Source organism: Eublepharis macularius, chromosome 19 (genome assembly GCF_028583425.1).
Source record: "Eublepharis macularius isolate TG4126 chromosome 19, MPM_Emac_v1.0, whole genome shotgun sequence".
Lineage (NCBI taxonomy): Eukaryota > Metazoa > Chordata > Lepidosauria > Squamata > Eublepharidae > Eublepharis > Eublepharis macularius.
The window spans coordinates 14,021,386-14,039,543 of NC_072808.1; the positions used below are offsets into that span (position 1 = coordinate 14,021,386).

Consider the following 18,158-nt stretch of genomic DNA (forward strand, 5'->3'; position numbering starts at 1 on the left):
GCTTGACTTCCCTGCCTCTCTGTTCCTATAGCAGCACAATTGCCCCCCCCCCGACCCCAAAGTGCTAGAAAACAACTTTTTTAGAAAAACTAGTTCAAAACATTCTTGTTCACAACCATTTGGGTGACTTTTATCCATAATCAGGCACCAAAGCTTTGGGAATAATCAATGTGACATTGGCTGATTCCGCACACGTTGGGTAATGCACTTTCAATGCACTTTATCAATCGTTTGCGGTGGATTTTTTCTTCCGCACATGAAAAAATCCGTTCCAAATGATCTATAAAGAAGATTGGAAGTGCATTATCCAACGTGTTCAGAATCGGCCATTGTCCCATCAAGGCCCCGTGATTCTCTGTATTAATTAATCCCCTAATCAAGGGAATCTCTTTGGGCACCTCTCAAGCAAGAGCAGGGAAAACCAAAATGCCAGGCTTTCGGTCTCCCCAGCTATTTCCCTAAGCCCAAATGCCTTCAGACAGCATAAAGAAAATATGTATCTATAATAATCCAGGGTCCCATCCTTCGAATGGGGTGGAGGGGGGGGAGCTAGTGGTGAGGATAATAATAACACAGACACTGAGAGATCTCTGTCTTTTGGTGCTACACCTCTGAAGATGCCAGCCACAGCTGCTGGCGAAACGTCAGGAACTACAATGCCAAGACCACGGCAATACAGCCCGGAAAACCCCCAACAACCATCAATAACACAGACTGTAAACCGCTCTTCGTCTGGCATTAAGTTGTCCTGAAGGGCAGTCTATAAATCAAATATTATTGTTGTTTGTTTTGGCCATTGTCAATGCTGATATTCCCAGCTCCTTTCTTTAATGACATCTCAGGTCATTATGCCATTTCTGCAATATTTGTGTACATTTTATGCCCTTTGTAGGTAAGCCTTTAAAAAATATTTCATCAATTACTAGAATCTTTTGGCCTATTTTTGCTACATGGTGGGATTTGAACAGGAAACATTGCCATTTAGAGGTGGGGATTTTTTCTGAGATTGTGGCCGTTTCCACACTACTCACCTTCATTTTGAACACTGCGGAACGTTGCAAAAAAACCACGGAGGATAGCATTTTCTTGCGCGAGTTTTGTGAGACACTGCACAAAACTCGGCAAGAAAACGCTATCTTCCATGGGTTTTTTGCAACGTTCCATGGTGTTCCGAATGAAGGTGAGTAGTTTGGAAACAGCCAGTGAAGATTTCTATGGAATACTGAGTTTTAGGAAAGATATATAGCACTGAGAAGGACAGTGGCCTTCTTCTCACATAGACCTTTGTTTTCTTCTGCTGTAAGGAAAACTGATGTACCCAATGCTATCTTAGCACAAGTATCTTTTATTTTTGCCATAGGAGAGGTAAGGAAAAATGAAGTTACAAAGCAAACTCCATAGTAAAGAAAATAAGCCTGTTGTTTGGACAGACATGGTCTCAAACACTCACAATAGGTAGGATTTTTGTAGGATTCTGAGCAGTCCTGTTTAGAATTGTTCTCCAAAATCTTGTCTTTAAAAGCATTTCACTCATCATTTCAAAAGAAAAAAATTAAATGCTTTCCTATCTATCTATCTATCTATCTATCTATCTATCTATCTATCTATCTATCTATCTATCTATCTATCTATCTATCTATCTATCAATGAATATCTGGAATGTTGGCATTGCAAATAGAATAATTCAGATCAAGATGGGTAGCCATGTTAGTCTGTCTAGCAGTGGGAAAGAGCAAGAATCCAGTAGCACCAATAAAAGTAACAAAATTTGTGGTAGAGTAGGAGCTTTTGGGAGCCACAGCTCACTTCCTCAGATACTTCTTCAGATGGTATCTGATGGTATCTGAAAAAGTGAGCTATGGCTCACAAAAGCTCATACCCTAGCACTAATTTTGTTAGTCATATAGGTGCTACTGGATTCTTGCTCATTTCCACAGAATAATTCAGGGACATTTCATTCTTTTAAATCAGTTCAAAAATCACAGGCTATGGGTCACAAGCAAAGAATGCAATTAAGAATTTTCCTGAAGGGCGTTACCCCTGGACTGAAAGATAATGCTTTTTGTCTCTATAAAGGGCATATCATCTGTTCATCACGATTGACAATTGATTATTTCTTTAGTACCAACTGAATCAAGGATATGTATTGCACGAGGTTACAAAAACCACAATCCCCCATTGCCAAAATCCAAATTCTTTTGGATTAAAATGAGATATTAAAGCGGAATAAAATTAAAGATTGAAGAAGACAAATTCATAGAAAAAAGACTTACATTTATAACATGTTGGGATGATGATGATAACAACATTTGATTTATATACCACCCTTCAGGACAACTTAATGCCCACTCAGACCGGTTTACAAAGTATGCCATTATTATCCCCACAACAAAACACTCTTTGAGGTGGGTGGGGCTGAGAGAGCTCCAGAGAACTGTGACTCGCCCAAGGTCACCCAGATGGCTTCAAGCGGAGGAGCGGGGAATCAAACCTGGCTCTCCAGATTAGAGTCCTGCCGCTCTTAACCACCACATCAAACTGGCTACAAACTGATACATCTTTTGATTAGGTACAAACATTGATTTCAGTGATTGTAGTAAAATCTTTGTGGTAAATGCACCTCCTGAGTAAGATGAACATGGATTACCATATATGTGTTGCCTTATATCATTGGTCCATCAAGGTCTGTTGGTCCATCTATTGTCTACTGACACTGGCAGCTGCTCTCCAGTCAAGGCCTTTCACATCTCCCTACTCCTTGATCCTTTTAACTGGAGATGCGGGAACCCGAGACCTTCTTCATGCAAAGCAGATGTTCTTCTACCATTGTGCTCCAACCTCATAATAAAGCAGTCATCACACAATGGTAGAAAAGTGTACCACCTTTGTTTTGTTTGTAACTTTAATTGTGTTTCAGGGAGTCCTTGAGGTACGTCATTCAGATCAAGAGCAAATTAAATTCCCCAAATATTCTGACAGTGCAATCTAACACTATTGTACCCCAGGCCATACATGCAGAGTTTGCAACCATTGTCCGTCTGGAGAGCCATTTTAGGCAGCATAAAAACTTGTCCTGATAGGCTCTGACGGTTCATCAGATTTTACTTTAGGAATAGATCCTGTCTGGAAATAAGAATGGAGTTTGACAATAATTTATTCTGTTGCTTCTTGTTTACATATCCAACACACTTTCATCAAACGCAAAGAATAGGATGTGCTTCTATACAATTTATTGAAGATTTTCAAGTGGAGAAATGCAAATTCCCATAGCAAGAGTGGTGCGCTACTTTCCACCCTTCGTATTCAGAACCACGGGCCTCAGAATTCACAGCCTCTAGTCCAACGACTGAGGTTTTTCCCCTTGCAGTTTCTCCTCCATAGGTACCTAAAAGTCAGAAAGAGAGACAATCACACAATAACACAACTGTTCCTTTGACAGCTGCATGTAAGGCGGAATCCTGCTGAGAAAAGATTTTAAAACAATATAATTTTAAAAGGCATTGTGTTAAACAGAGCTTCTTTCTGGAATGTTGAAGAATAACTGTCAGAGTTATATATATCTTCACTTCACTAACATTTTGTGGTTGGCTCCGCCTCCTGCAGCAGCCATTTTGTGCCAGCCATTTTGTATCTGCACCCACCACCCTGTATCAGAACTCCTAGTGTGCTGGCAGGCTCAAAAAGGTTGGGGACCCCTGGCCTAGGCAGAGATGGGAACCTAACTGTAAGGTCTGTAACATTTCCTAGGCAAATGGCAGAAGATATGGAGGGCAGTGCCTGGGTGGAGTAGGTGTGATGAGGACACTCCGATCAGGGGACAAACAACTGTTGGTGGTCACTGGCCCCAAGGAGGCCCGCCTAGCCTCAACTAGAGCCAGGGCCTTTTTGGTCCTGGCTCCCACCTGGTGGAACGCTCTGTCTGCTGAAATCAGGGCCCAGCAGGACCTACTATCCTTCCACCAGGCCTGCAAGACAGAGTTGTTCCGCCAGGCATATGGCTGAGGCTGGGCTTCCACCGGCCTGAAAAAAGGGGTGTATAAAATCTTAACCCTCCCTGTGAAGGCTGTCCACCATCCTGTTTTAAATGTGTATTAATACACTGTTGTTTTAATGTAGATGCATTTTTATTGTATTTTAATATGTTGTTATCCGCCCTGAGCCCGCCTGCAGGGAGGGCGGAATAGAAATTTGAAATAAATAAATAAAATAAAATAAATGAATATCTGTTGTGTATTAGGTTTAGGAGAATATGGTTTGAATATATATTTTCATTACAGAAATAGTAAGAAAGTACAGATTACACTATATATCAGCACTAACTGGAATTAGGGTTGTTAAGAGAAATTCTCTTAATTCCTCCTTATCCAGGTTCTCCCTGAAACCCAACAATCCACTTCTTTCCTTCTTTTTGGGGAATCTAGAGTCAGTTTCTAATCAATTCCTTTTTGACCAAAGAGAAATTTGAAGAGAGGAAGAGCAAGAAGAGTGGTTCTGCAAAATTTCAGAATTTCACTCTGAAGATGCTCAGAGGCAGGCAATGTCTTCCCAAGCCTTGCTGTCTTCCTGATAGAGCAGCATAAAGCAACTGCAACATAAAACAACTACAAGGGGTGAAGTTACAAAAGGGTGCCTTGATTTCTCTTTGAAGAGAAATGAAACAGAAATCCTGCTCTTAAAAGGGGCGGCGGGGAGAATAAAGCAATGGCTCGATCTAAAAAAGTGAACCTCATAAAAAGAAATTTCCCACCCCATAACAACCCCAACTGGGATACAGTTTGTGTCCAAACACATATTTAGGTTCTTATTGTTTGTCCTATGTACGCAAGTAAAAAAATTGCAATGGGTCACCAGAATGTTATAGAATGGAATACGTGATTCATTATCATCACGGAACAAGTATGAAGCAGAGTGATCAAGATGGGTAGCCGTGTTAGTCTGTCTGTAGCAGTGGAAAAGAGCAAGAGTCCAGTCGCACCTATAAAACTATCAAAATGAGTGGGTAGGGTAGGAGTTTTGTGAGCCACAGCTCACTTCTTCAGATACCAAGAAACAGAGTGAGTTACATTAATCTAATATTAAACTCCTCCTTGTTCTGGATGACTTTTCACAATTGCTATCGCCATTCTATGGGCCAAGCTACAAGTGACGAGTGACACTTGAACAGCAAGTGTATTTCTCCCTGTTCACTTGCCCTCCACTCAATCCACTTGCCATTCAAGTGTCATTCGTCACTTGTAGCTTGGCCCTATGCCTATATATCTATTTCTTATATTTGTATACCAACTTTATCCAACGAAAAGTTTCCCAAAACAGTTTACAATATATTTTTTAAATATATTAAAATATATATTATATATATTAAAAGAGAGCTAACGTAGCAAATGTGTGCATGCTTAAAACACTGGTAGTAAAAACCAAGACCAAAAAAAAAATCAAATTAAGTATTTCACTGAATGTTTACTTTAAAATTTATATACCACTTCTCCAGAGTCAGGCTTGACTGATTAAAATATTAAAATGAACTTCCAGTCTCAGATTCTTAAAGGAACCCAAAGGTCTAACAGCTTCTGAAACATGGAGTAGAGGGTCTCACCCAGGGCTTTTTTTCTGGGAAAAGAGGTGGTGGAACCCAGAGGTGGAACTCAAGACCGTACAATAACGTGACTTTGGGTCAGCTGGGGGGGGGGTAAAGTTTAAATTACCCTTGGCGAAAATGGTCACGTGGCCCCGCCCCCTGATCTCCAGACAGAGGGGAGTTTAGATTGCCCTCTGCGCCGCTTGGCAATCTAAACTGCCCTCTGTCTGGAGATCAGAGGGCGGGGCCACCGGCCATGTGACCATTCTTAAGAGATGCCGGAACTCTGTTCCACCACGTTCCCGCTGAAAAAAAGCCCTGGTCTCACCACACAAGACAAAATACATTTGAATTACACGGGTAATTCAAGTGTATTTTGTAATTCAAGTGTATTTGAGTGTAATTTAAGTGTATTTTGTCTCGTGTGGTTTGACCCAGAGATGAACTGCTGGGGGAAGAGGATTACACAGATTTGAAGCCAACTAATAAAAGTTCTTTATCCCCCTGCATTGCTTTATTGTTCCCCTGCCCATGTTTTGATTAGCATGGAAGGTGTGGGGGAAATGGGGAAAAGGAATTCGGGGTCGTATCATCACACGATACAAAATACACTCGAATTACACGGGTAATTCAAATGTATTTGAGTGTAATTCGAGTGTAATTCAAGTGTTTTTTGTCTCGTGTGGTTTGACCCTCAGTCTGGAAAGAAAATCCCTGAACTGATCCCATCCCTTAAAACAAACTGTTGAATCATACAGTTCAAGAGATGCTAAGAAGAAATGGACTCACCAGGCATCCAACCCACTCGCCTCACGGGCAATTATCTTAACACACGCAATATCATCGCGGATGTCATCATCTATGAAATCTGCAGAAAGATTTTTCAGAAAACAAAGGAAGGTGTTAGGGACTGCTGATAAGGGATTTTCAACTGTCGTTATCACAACAATGCCCCAAGTCAGCAAGAGGACGCACATAGGCATTCTTAGCAGCTGCCACACAACAGTGGCTGATTCCGCACACCTTGGATAATGCACTTTATCAATCGTTTGAGGTGGATTTTTTGTTCCGCACACAAAAAAATCCGTTCCAAATGATCTATAAAGAGGATTGGAAGTGCATTTTCCAACGTGTGCGGAATCAGCCACTATCTCTTTCAGCTGCATAATTGAAAGCAACATCACAACGTTATAGGAGTATCTGTGATTCCCCAGAAACTCTCGTTTATCCGCCCTGAGCCTGCTGGTGTGGGGAGGGCAGACTATAAATAGAATATAAATAAATAAATAAATAAATAAATAAATAAATAAATAAATAAATAAATAAATAAATAAATAAATAAATAATATAAGAATTTTGGAGAAATCCTTCAAGTCTCAACTCAGTGATGTCACTTCTTGTTAAAAAGCTGGAAGTTGGGTTGCTAAGTTGAATTCTTTTGATTCCTCGTTGCTGAATTTCTCCCTGAAATCCAGCGATCCCTTTCTATTCCTCTTTTTAGGAATTAAAGTCCGTTTCAAATCAATTCCGCTTTTGTGAAGATTCAATTAGATCTCAAAGAAGTTGTGTATTCTAACCACTACACCGCAACGTCTCTGATAGCTCAGGAAAGTTCTTACCGCCACCACCATCCCAGTTACGTAAAAGATGAGATATTTTCCATCTTCCCTTTTGCTGTTGCCTTTTTCCCTAACATCTTATATCATTCTCTTATCCTCTGTTTTAACCTCACAACAAACCGGTGAAGTCAGTTAGGCTCAGAATTTGTTACTGACCCAAGATCACCTAGAAAGCTTGTGTGGTAGAGGTGGGAGTCAATCCACTTTGACATCCTAACCACTATACCACACTGACTCCAGGAGAGGGGAACTTTTAGACAATGGGCCAAGCTACACATGACGAATGACACTTGAACGGCAAGTGGATTGAGTGGAGGGCAAGTGAACAGGGAGAAATACACTTGCCGTTCAAGTGTCATTCGTCATGTGTAGCTTGGCCCATTGTCTGCCCAGGGCACACCAAAACCTGGAACCAGCACTGTGTTATGCTCAGGGAATAAGATAAAACACACGTTTACGGAGATGCATATCAGGAAGAAAAGTAACCATTTGGTGACGCTATCAATGCAGGAAGACCTTTTAATATCTGCAGGTGAAATCCTTCATGAGCAGTGGTGCTGAGCACCATAGGATGAGGTAGCTTAGATTTGGTGGGTTTTGGAGAGTGAGAGTCTCCAAAATAAGGAGTAGTCTCAGCTGAGAAGGAAAGAGTTAAAACTTGCTGAGAAAGAGGGAAACAAGAAAGAACATCCTGTACTGTCTCTTGCTGCTTTATTTACTTATTTATTTTATTTATTAATTTGATTTTTAGCCCACCTTCCCCTCGAACAGGCTTCATACTTGTTATTCTGGACAGGGAGAGATGCAACTTAACTTAAAGTGTAGAGAGTAATGTCTCTCTACACATTACTAAGTACCTAGGGACGCTCAAGTGAACCTCATTTCATGTGTTCCCCCTCCAACTTTCCGTGCATTCAATCACACAGTCACATTTCAATTTGCTCCACGTCACATGTCTGATCAGTTCCTCCTCAACTGCTAAAAGTATCCCAGTTTCCCCTACCTCCATTCATTGAAATGCAGATCTTGACACTTTCTTACTCCTTAAAGAAATGCAAATTGGCAAGTCAAAGGAGCCTACAGTACTTGTTCTCACAGTGAAAACAGAGCTGAATTGGCGCTTTGCCCTCCAGAATCACTTGCAGATGCAGTCACACAAAGGGAGCTCCCGTGAAATGGGCATTCACATGCATTGAGCAAGAACAGCCTGCACGTGAATTGAGGACTAGACAAGCAATCCTGCACTTGAGCGTCCCTTGGTGTAGAGAGACTCTCAGTATAGGCTAGATAGCTATTCTCTTTTGGGCTTTGTTTCTTAGAAACTGCATCATCTCTCTGCATGCTGATATGATGCTCATTTCATTTGTGTTAGTTTTTTCTGTAATATATATGCAAGTTAAATAAAAGCCTTTAAAGGCGTTTTGGACTGTACTGAAACCTTGCCGGCAGATCAGACTGGCTAAGTCTATCACCCTTCTTGGTGACTCAGGGTACCACTTCGCCACCTCCGTCTCCAGACTCCACTGCCTTCTGGACATGTCCCAATTGGGGAGGCCACACATGGTGGCAGTTGCAGTAGGGGGACATTATCCTAATTTGATGGCTCAGCAACAGTAGCATACTGTTCCCACCTGGACAGTCCAGCAACATTGCTCTTTGCCCCAATGCAATGGTCTGTCAAGACCCGTTAGTCCAATAGGTCAGAAACAGCAGTGTTATTGCAACCCTGTGAGTCCTCTGGAACCAAGGGGGGGGGAGGACAAGAGGAGGGGCAGGTCAGCCCAAGGTGTGATTTAGCATTTGGGTACATGATTACTTTTAAAGACCCCCCTGGTTCGCTGGCCAACTCACAGGCTCTACACATACAGTGAACCTGTAACACTAGATACTTAATTCAGGGATTTAAATTGGGCTTGGGGATATAAATTAGGAGTTTAAGTATCAACAGAGGACGTGTTGGCTTTCTCTGGGGCAACTGTGTCAGTCTATTGTAGCAAAACAAAACAAGTCTTGGCTAGGATTACCAACCTCTAGGTGGCGCCAGGAAATCTTCCAGAATTACAACTGATCCACATACTGAGTGATTCTGCACACATTGGATAATGCACTTCCAATCCTCTTTATAGATCATTCGGAACGGATTTTGTTGTGTGCAGAACAAAAAATCCACCTCAAACGATTGATAAAGTGCATTGAAAGTGCATTATCCAATGTATGCGGAATCAGCTACTATGGGGATCAGTTTCCCTGGAGAAAAGAGTGGCTTCAGAGAGTGGTCTTCTTAGAAGCAGTGCCGTTCTCTTTGTAATGAGATTTCATTCCCATGCTAAAATTCTTCTTTATGTGCCCCTGTCTTGAGCAATTATGTCACTTAATGACCGAGTGTCATACGTGTTTAAAACTATGGAGCCCTGTCAGGGGCTGAATAATTTTCATGTCAGCCTCTTCTAAAAGGTCAAGGGTCATTTTATTTTAAGATTAGCAACAAAGCTTATCTTAAAATAAAATGGGGGAAAATACAACAGGCTCTAAAAAACTAATTTGGTGGGCCCCTGCTGCGGGCCCTTGTGAGGGCGGTGCCACAGTGCCAGGTCTCTCCACTGCCTCCATGGCCCACATCGGGTGGCTCCAAAGGCTGGAAATGCTGCTGAGGGTGGCAAAGGCCCTGGAGCACTCCTGCATCCCTCAGTGGCCTGATTTGGCCCCAATTTGGGCAACTGTGGTGCCGGGAGCATTGTGGGGGGGGAAGGGCCCTGTAGCACTCCTACACCATGCTGCTGCCCAATTTGACCCCGATTCAGGTGGCTGTGGAGCCGGGAGTGCTGGCAGGGGAGGGCAAGTGCCCTGACACACTCCTGTGTGCCTCACAGCCGCCCAATTCAGCACCATTTGGGCCAAATCGGGCAGCTGCAGAGGCAGGGAGTGCTGCAGGGGGGTGGCAAGCACCCTAGCATGCTCCTCCACCTGGCAGCCACCCAATTCGGCCCCACTGGGGCCAAATCGGGCAGCTGCAGAGGCAGGAAGCGCTGCAAGGGGGCAGCAAGCATTGAACTGCGGTGCACAGGAGCACAGAGAGGTAAGCGTGGGGAAGGGGGAGGCACAGCAGCCTCTCGGCAAACCCTATTGCCAAGGACTCACTTTTATCCCCACTAGGGGCATGCAAGCATGCCTGCGCGGGGATAAGAGGTGAGTTGTCACCAATACAGCTTGCCTGTTATATGCCTAGATAAATACCACAACAGTGCTCTGGAATATAATTAATTATAAAGTCTTATAAAAATGTTCTATATACTGAACCCTCTATCACTTGCAAACATCCCATTGGCACCAGCCACTACAGTCTGCCTCCAGGGATTATAAGTCGGCAAACGGGGCTAACGGGCAGGCAGCAGTGGGGAAGACTATGGGCCAAGCTACAAGTGACAAATGACACTTGAATGGCAAGTGTATTTCTCCCTGTTCACTTGCCCTCCACTCAATCCACTTGCCAGGCAAGTGTCTTTCGTCATGTGTAGCTTGGCCCTATGAGGCTGAAAACTTATAGCTACCATTTTGTTATTTTAGGCACTTTGGCTATGAAGCACTTCCTCAAATGGCATGAGATTGCATTTGATTACAGCTTTACAGGTTCTTCTTTGCACAGAACATTACGAAATGTTTGGATCAGAATGCCTGAATACATTTCCTGAATGGAATCAGACTGCATGAACAGATTTCCTGGTAGAGTTTCATTTGACCAAAGTCATCTTTAACATTTTTCTGCCAGGCCAGTAAAGGTCCCCTTTCTAAGCACATGTTGACTTTGAGTGAAGCACAAACTGTTTTAGGGATTGGAATGGCCCCAAGGACTAGTTGATTCTTCCTCTTCTTTCTGTTCTGATTCTGAAGAGTCGCAAGTTTGAGCTGGACTTGGTCATCCATGTGACTGCACTGATGGGTACAACTAGGACTATAAGTTGTTCCAGATGAATACGTCGGCAAACAGGGCTAATGGTCTAGGTTCCATTCTGTGGACCTAGGCAGATCATGAGAGAGAGGGCAGGAAGGGTTGCATCAGTGCTTGGTTCTCATGGCACTTCTTACATGCCCAGGGTAACGCTGATCACAACCTTGGGGTCAGGTAGCAATTTTCTCTGGGCCAGTTTGGATGGGGATCCTAATGGAGTTTTGCCATCTTCTGGGCATGGAACAAAGGTCACTTTGTGTGGGGGGGAGGTATTTGGGAATTTCCTTCATTTTGCAGGAGACTGTACTAGATGACCCTAGAGATCCCTTTCAACCCTGTGATTCTACAAAAGTCTGCCAAAGTCACTACTGTTTACTGTTACAAAGAGATCTTTCAACTTACCCGCTCTCTGTGTCTTTTAACGGGGCATGCTGGGACTGAACCTAGAACCATTTGCCTGCAAAGCTCTACCCCTGAACCACAGCCCAACCCTGCTAGCTCTCGAGCACAGTTTTTAAGAATTAAAACAAAAAATTAAAAATGTTGCTTTGGGATTTAAAAACTAAAATAAAACTAGTGCGCTGCTCCAGAAGTGTTCCGACACCATCCATTTTACTCCCAAACAAACCATAGTCTGAAGTGGGAGGGAGAAATGGCAAAAATCACACCCCCACAAATGGAAAGCCTAATCCGGGGGAGGAATTGTGTAGCTGAATACATGTCATTCTCATCGAAATCAGTACTGTATAAAACCTGCTTTACAGTGTTTACAGTAACAACACTAGGGCATTCACTAGGGCATTGTAAAATACGAATACTAATAATAATAACATTCAATTTATATACTGCCCTTCAGGACAACTTAACGCACACTCAGAGCAGTTTACAAAGTGTGTTATTATCCTCATGACAATCGCCCTGTGAGGTGGATGGGGCTGAGAGAGCTCTGAGAGAGCTGTGACACCCAAGGTCACCCAGCTGGCTTCAAGTGGAGGAGTAGGGAATCAAACCCGGTTCTCCAGATTAGAGTCCCGTGCTCTTAACCACTACACATTATTCAGCAATCTTTGACTGTTATATTAGATGAATTGCCCCTTTCTTATTCCGGCAGTGGGGAGGGTGAGTCAAAAAGCAAGGATGCAAGGAACCTGTTTGGAGTATATGAGGCAATAGGATGAAACTGCATGGCCTTCTTTCCCCAACTAGGCCCAAGCTTTGGAAGAAGTGAGAGAAAGGGAGGAATGCATCCACTTTGTTGGACTCCCAGTTTCCACACAGTTTACCTTGTTCCGAAAAACAGTGAAATCTCACGCGAGAAGATGCTGTTATCACGCGAAATCTCGTGAGAAGACGCTGTTATCATGCTAGAAGACGTGATAACAGAGTCTTCTCGCGAGATTTCGCACGAGATTTCGCTGTTTTCCAGAACAAGGTAAGCTGTGTGGAAACGGCCCATTTGTAACCAGATGGGGTTAGGGCTTTTTTTCTGGGCAAAGAGGTGGTGGAACTCTCAAGAGGGAAATGAAGGGAACTGATCTCTGTCTGGAGGTCAGGGGCAGGGCCATCAGTCACATGAGTATTTTCGAGAGGTGCCAGAACTTGGTTCCACTGAGTTCCAGCTGAAAAAAGCCCTGGCCAAAGGCGACTGCTACTTCCTGTGCCATGGACTACGATGCCACTGAAGGATGAGAAGTGTAGAAAATAAGAGCAAAAAGATGAAGAATGCTGATAGAATGAATCAAAGAATGAGATGCTGATATTCTTCTTTAGCATCTGTTCCTGACCTATATTTCCTAGAATGTAGAAGCTGTTGTGGTGAGTGGTAGACCAAAAGTTGAGATTGTGGCTGGAGAGGAAATTGTGGAAAAGAAATACAGGAAGAAGAGGAGATGCCAGATGAGGGGTCATGTAGGAAAGGAGAACTGTAACAAGAAGGGGGAAGACTGTAGTCGTCCTCCAAAACACCACCAGCATGCTGGGGGAATTTCACAGACCTTCAGCTAGTTAGCCCAATAGTAACAACCAACTTACCACCACAGTAAGCATTGCACCCATTGGATTTTCTGCCCTTCTGAGTGGAGCACCACCAACGGCTGTTTATCTGGAAAATCCCATAATTTCTGCCGCCATCAGGGTTGCGACCCCCTAGAGACTTTGTGTTGAATCTGCTCCCATAAAACGCTAAACAGATCCCTGGAAAAAAACAAAGCAGGAAATGGATTATAAAGGGGGGAGTGGGTGGGTCATTTAATGCGGAGACTGTTCCATTTTCGTGAACAAATTGAAATTGTTCAAATAATCTGATATACAAAAGTTCAAGTTGGGAACCCACAAGGACTTGTTGGGGTCACTTCCATTTCACCCTGAATCATATTGTTCACATTATTTTCTCTTTCTCTCTTCCTGGCAGCTCCCATATCCTCTCTCCCTTCCCAACCAACATACCTTTTATCTCCTCCCTTCCTTTCAGCATTATTTATTATATTTATACTTCATTTACACCCCACCATTCTCCCCAATGGGACCCAAAGCACCTTATATCAGTTGGTGTATTGGTTAAGAAAAGTGGGACTCTAAACTGGAGAACTAGGTTTGACTCCCCGCTCCTCCACTTGAAGCCAGCTGGGTAACCTTGGGTCAGTCACAGCTCTCTCAGCCCCACCCACCTCACAGGGTATTTTGTTGTGGGGATAATACTAACATACTTTGTAAACCACTCTGAGTGGCCGTTAAGTTATCCTGAAGGGACAACTGTTGTTCTGAAGGGTGGTATATAAATCGAATACTGTTGTTGTTGTTTGTTTGTTGTTGTTGTTGTTTATACCCTACCTGTCCCCCCAATAGAGACCCAAAGCAGTTTGCATAATTCTCCTCTTCTTTACTTTATCCTCACAACAATCCCGCAAGGTAGGTTAAGCTGAAAGTGTGTAACTATGACTGGCCCAAGATCATCCAGCAAGCTTCCATGGCAGAAAGGGGATTTCAACCTGCGTCTCCCAAATCATCGTCCGACACTCTCACTGCTTCATCACACTGGCTCTCAGTTTTCCCTCCCCCACCACTCCTCTCCAGCAACCTCTCCCTAGGAAACATCCGGCCAAGCTGCAAAAGTTATGCAGGAACAAGTTGTTTGCATGAGACATGTAACGGCCACGGCCAGAGTCAGCCAAATCACTCAAGTTGAGCAATGGTTGTGGCTAAGGACTAGGGGAGCTGCACGGCATCGAGTCTTCCAGCAGTCACTTGCCAGACATGGGCGAGTTGCACAAACTGCATAGCTGTGATTTGCCCAAGCTGCTTGTGTGGTAGCTGTTGTTGCATAGTAGCAAGATGCCAGGTGGACACTGCCAGGCTTGGGGAAGCCATGCAAGTTTTAGGGCAGTGAGTTATATATGACCTTTGCCATTACTGTCCCCATGTCATAGTGCCTTTTGAAAGCATTCAGAAATGACATATATACACGCTATAAAAATAGAATGCAGAATTCTAAGAGAACACAGGAAATTTGCAAGGAAGAAGAAAGAAAAAAGCAAACTCACAATCCCCTATGGTGGTTCCATAATATCCATCCATGTCCCCTTTTTTCAGAAACCAAGTTAGTTCACATCTGTCTAACCTTTTGGCTTCATTTACTGAGATAAGTAATAACAGAAAGGCCACGAAACCCTGATTCTTCATGTCTGCAGCTCTTTGGAGTACTAAGAATGTGTTTGCCCAAGTCTCCATTGGCTTTTATACCCAGACCTCTGGAATAGAAATGATATTGACACGCTGATTAGTTTCCTGGGACTATTTCAGGTACTAATTTCAGAGTCATTTTCTGGTTTATGGAGAAAGTGGTTAAAAAATTGACTGAAAGATAGAAAGTGTGTTTGAATGAATTAGATCACCTAAGAGTTATTTTGTGCCTTAACTATTGAAAGGGATAGTTTTTATAGAACCCTCCCCTGTGCAATAATAAGCTTTTCTGACTTCTCTGCATATTGCAGAAGTTTCAGGGGAATGGTCTAGATATACCAGTCATGATCGAGAGATCTGACTCCTCCTCACAGGCAAAGAAGCCGGAAACGGTTGCTGTTCCATGCTCTAAATATTTTCTACATAAAGAGAAGCTATTTTGAATATAAAATGGCTCTTTTTTCCTTCTAAATTCTAAGCATTAATAGTTTGGTGTATGGTGGGTGGGTGAACATTCCTAGAATAAAGAAACAATTTCTAATTTTTATCTTCCAAGAGAAATTTGGCCGTTTACTCATCCTGAATCTTTCACCCCCTTCAAAATAGTGAAGAGTCCAGTAGCATCTTTAAGACTAACCAACTTTATTGTAGCATAAGCTTTCGAGAACCACAGCTCTCTTTGTCAGACGCAAAGTCTTAAAGGTGCTACTGGACTCTTTACTATTTTGCAACTACAGACTAACACGGCTAACTCCTCTGGATCTATCACCCCCTTCAGGACACACATTAAAAGTGGGGTGCATAGGCCATATTTGTCCTGACTATCATAGCCCACAGCCACTTGGAATCTGGATGGGGGACCTTCTTTGTTGTTCTTCCTTGGCAACTTGGCAGATTTTCTTGAGTATGGTGCTGACATTTTCCTGCAACCCTTCCACCTTCATCTGGCAGAATCTATGAAGTATGTAGCAGGTGACACTGAGAGATCTCTGTCTTTTGGTGCTACACCTCTGAAGATGCCAGCCACAGCTGCTGGCGAAACGTCAGGAACTACAATGCCAAGACCACAGCAATACAGCCCGGAAAACCCACAACAACCATATGTAGCAGGTGATGATCACTTCTAACACCAGATTCACCTACATAATTAGAGTCTCAAAAGGCATTGCCATATTGCTTTAAGGATTCCAAAGGTACACTCCACAGGGATGCAGCAATAGCTGGGAATTCAGAGAACCTGCTACACTTTTAATTCTGACATTAGATCAATGCATCAATATGAAACTGATGATTAAAATAAAATTGCAAAAGCCCTGGAGACATGAAGGGGCACTTCTAGCACCAGAAAAATCAGGGCAGTTTGAAAAGCACATAGCCGCTGCTGCTCTTGGTGCTGTGCCAACAGAGGTTGGTCTTTGCTCAGCTAGTGCTGATTTCAGCCTGGCAGGCACTCTCCAGTTTGGATGGGGAGACCATAGGTATGGGCAGTGGAGCTGCTGCCCTTTTAGACTTCCTCATGCAAAAACTTCCACATGTGTTCATTTTCAATCTAGTTTTAAAAACTGACCCTTATATCAGTCTATCAATATAAGGGGCTATAGATACTTTTTTAAAAGATAGGGTGCTGTGACATCACTGATGATATCACCAATGGTGACAGCACCCTCACTTGAAAATCCTGATTATTTAAAGCATGTGCAGATCAAAATAATCCTACTTCGCAACTGTAAAAATTCAAAGGGAAGGCAATGCATGAAAGAACTGTACCCAAATCAATTCTAATGCTTGGGGATTAACTGCTAAGAAAATAGGGAATAAATTGGGGGGGGGAAGCCCCAGGTAAGCTTGAAATTGTAAAACAAGAAATGGAACATTTAAACATCATAATTCTGGGGGTGAGTGAACAGAAGTGGACTGGATTAGGACATTATAGGTCAGAAAATTGCAAAATGTTTTACCCTGGAAAGGACAAACTCAAAAGAGTATGATATACATTCTAGCTGTATCTGAAGAAGTAAGCTGTGTCTCACAAAAGCTCATACCCTACAATAAATTTTGTTAGTCTTATAGGTGCTAGTGATCTCTTACTCTTTTCAAAAGACATGGTGTTGCTCTAAAAGAGAGGCGAGTTGTAGTACAAACAATCAGGAACTATAATGCAGATTCTGACCAAATAACATTAATCAGACTCGAAGGAAGGCCTGTCAACATATCCATCATTCAAGCTTACGCCCAAATCATCGATGCTGAAGAGGAAGAAATTGAAAATTGTTGTGTAAGTGTACAGGAAGAAACTGATCATACACCAAAACAAGATGTGCTGATAATCATAGGTAACTGGAACACAAAAGTAGGGGAAAGAGCCGAATGAAATATTGCTGGAAAATATGGACTAGGATCACGGAATGAAGCAGAAGTGACTCACAGAAGCCAACAATTTGTTCATTGCAAACGCATGCTTCAGGCAACTGTATGTGTGGAAATCACCAGGTGGCCAATTCAGGAATCAAACAGATAACATAATCAGAAGCGGAAGATGGAGATGCTCTATTCTGTATGCTAAAACAAGACTAGGACCTGACTATAGTACAGATCACTAATTGTTAATATTAATAAAGCTGAATAGAAATGCTAAAAGAACCACAGTGTCAAAATTTAAATAACTATCCAGAAGAATTTAAAGACAGATTTGCATTATGAAATTGAATTGATCAGGAAGAACTGTGGGCTGAAACTGGAGTTATTATAAAGGAAGAATGTACAAAAGACAATGACAGCCTTTGCACCTGTCAGATTTCCTGCAGAAGTTTCCATTTGTGGCAAAAAAAATGTGTGAAGCTGCACTACTTCTCCAGTCCACGGGTGGCGCTGTTGCGGTGGCAGTGTTGTGGTAGTACAAACACGTGACTTCTGTATAGCTTAAACAGAAATGTTGGCTGCACTTCCGAGGTTGGCCACCGGGGGTGCAGTGTGCAAGCTTTTATGAAAATTCAGTTGTAATAACTCTGATGGTATTAACCTCATACTGTGTAATCCGCCTTAAGTCTCAGTGAGAAATGCGGACTATAAATGACGTAAATGAATGAATGAATGAATCTCTTAAAACTGCTAATTATAGACAAGAAGCAAAAGTAAAAGGTGACAAAAATAGAATCAGAATTCCAAATGCAGCTTTTCATCAACAAAGAGAACTATTATCATAACCATGGCAGTGAAACAAAAGAGAACAACAAAAAAGGAAGAGCAAAAGATCTGTTCCGCAAGAGCCAGAAAATCAAAGGAAAATGCAAAGCACAGGTAGGGATGCCGAACAATCAACATGGAAATATAGAGCAAGAGC

The 18,158-nt window shown here is 42.6% G+C and overlaps 1 protein-coding gene across 1 annotated transcript; it reads right to left on the minus strand.

The window, feature by feature from the left end:
* Positions 1–3,318: 3,318 nt before the first annotated feature.
* LOC129346496 (lysozyme C, milk isozyme-like) lies at positions 3,319–14,818 on the minus strand. Its single transcript, XM_055003842.1, has 4 exons — positions 14,680–14,818; positions 13,172–13,333; positions 6,365–6,443; positions 3,319–3,385 (listed from the first exon to the last, which is right to left on the minus strand). The coding sequence occupies exons 1-4, from the start codon at positions 14,816–14,818 to the stop codon at positions 3,319–3,321; spliced, it is 447 nt and encodes a 148-aa protein (XP_054859817.1).
* Positions 14,819–18,158: the final 3,340 nt, after the last annotated feature.

Bases quoted from the DNA above. Each gene is read 5' to 3' on its own strand.
- LOC129346496 (XM_055003842.1), bottom strand. From the start codon at position 14,818: ATGAAGAATCAGGGTTTCGTGGCCTTTCTGTTATTACTTATCTCAGTA. The intron at 6,444-13,171 runs GTAAGTTGGTTG...ATCTTTCTGCAG, and splicing joins GTGCAATGCTTACTGTGGTG to ATTTCATAGATGATGACATC. The intron at 3,386-6,364 runs GTGAGTCCATTT...TCTGACTTTTAG, and splicing joins GCGAGTGGGTTGGATGCCTG to GTACCTATGGAGGAGAAACT.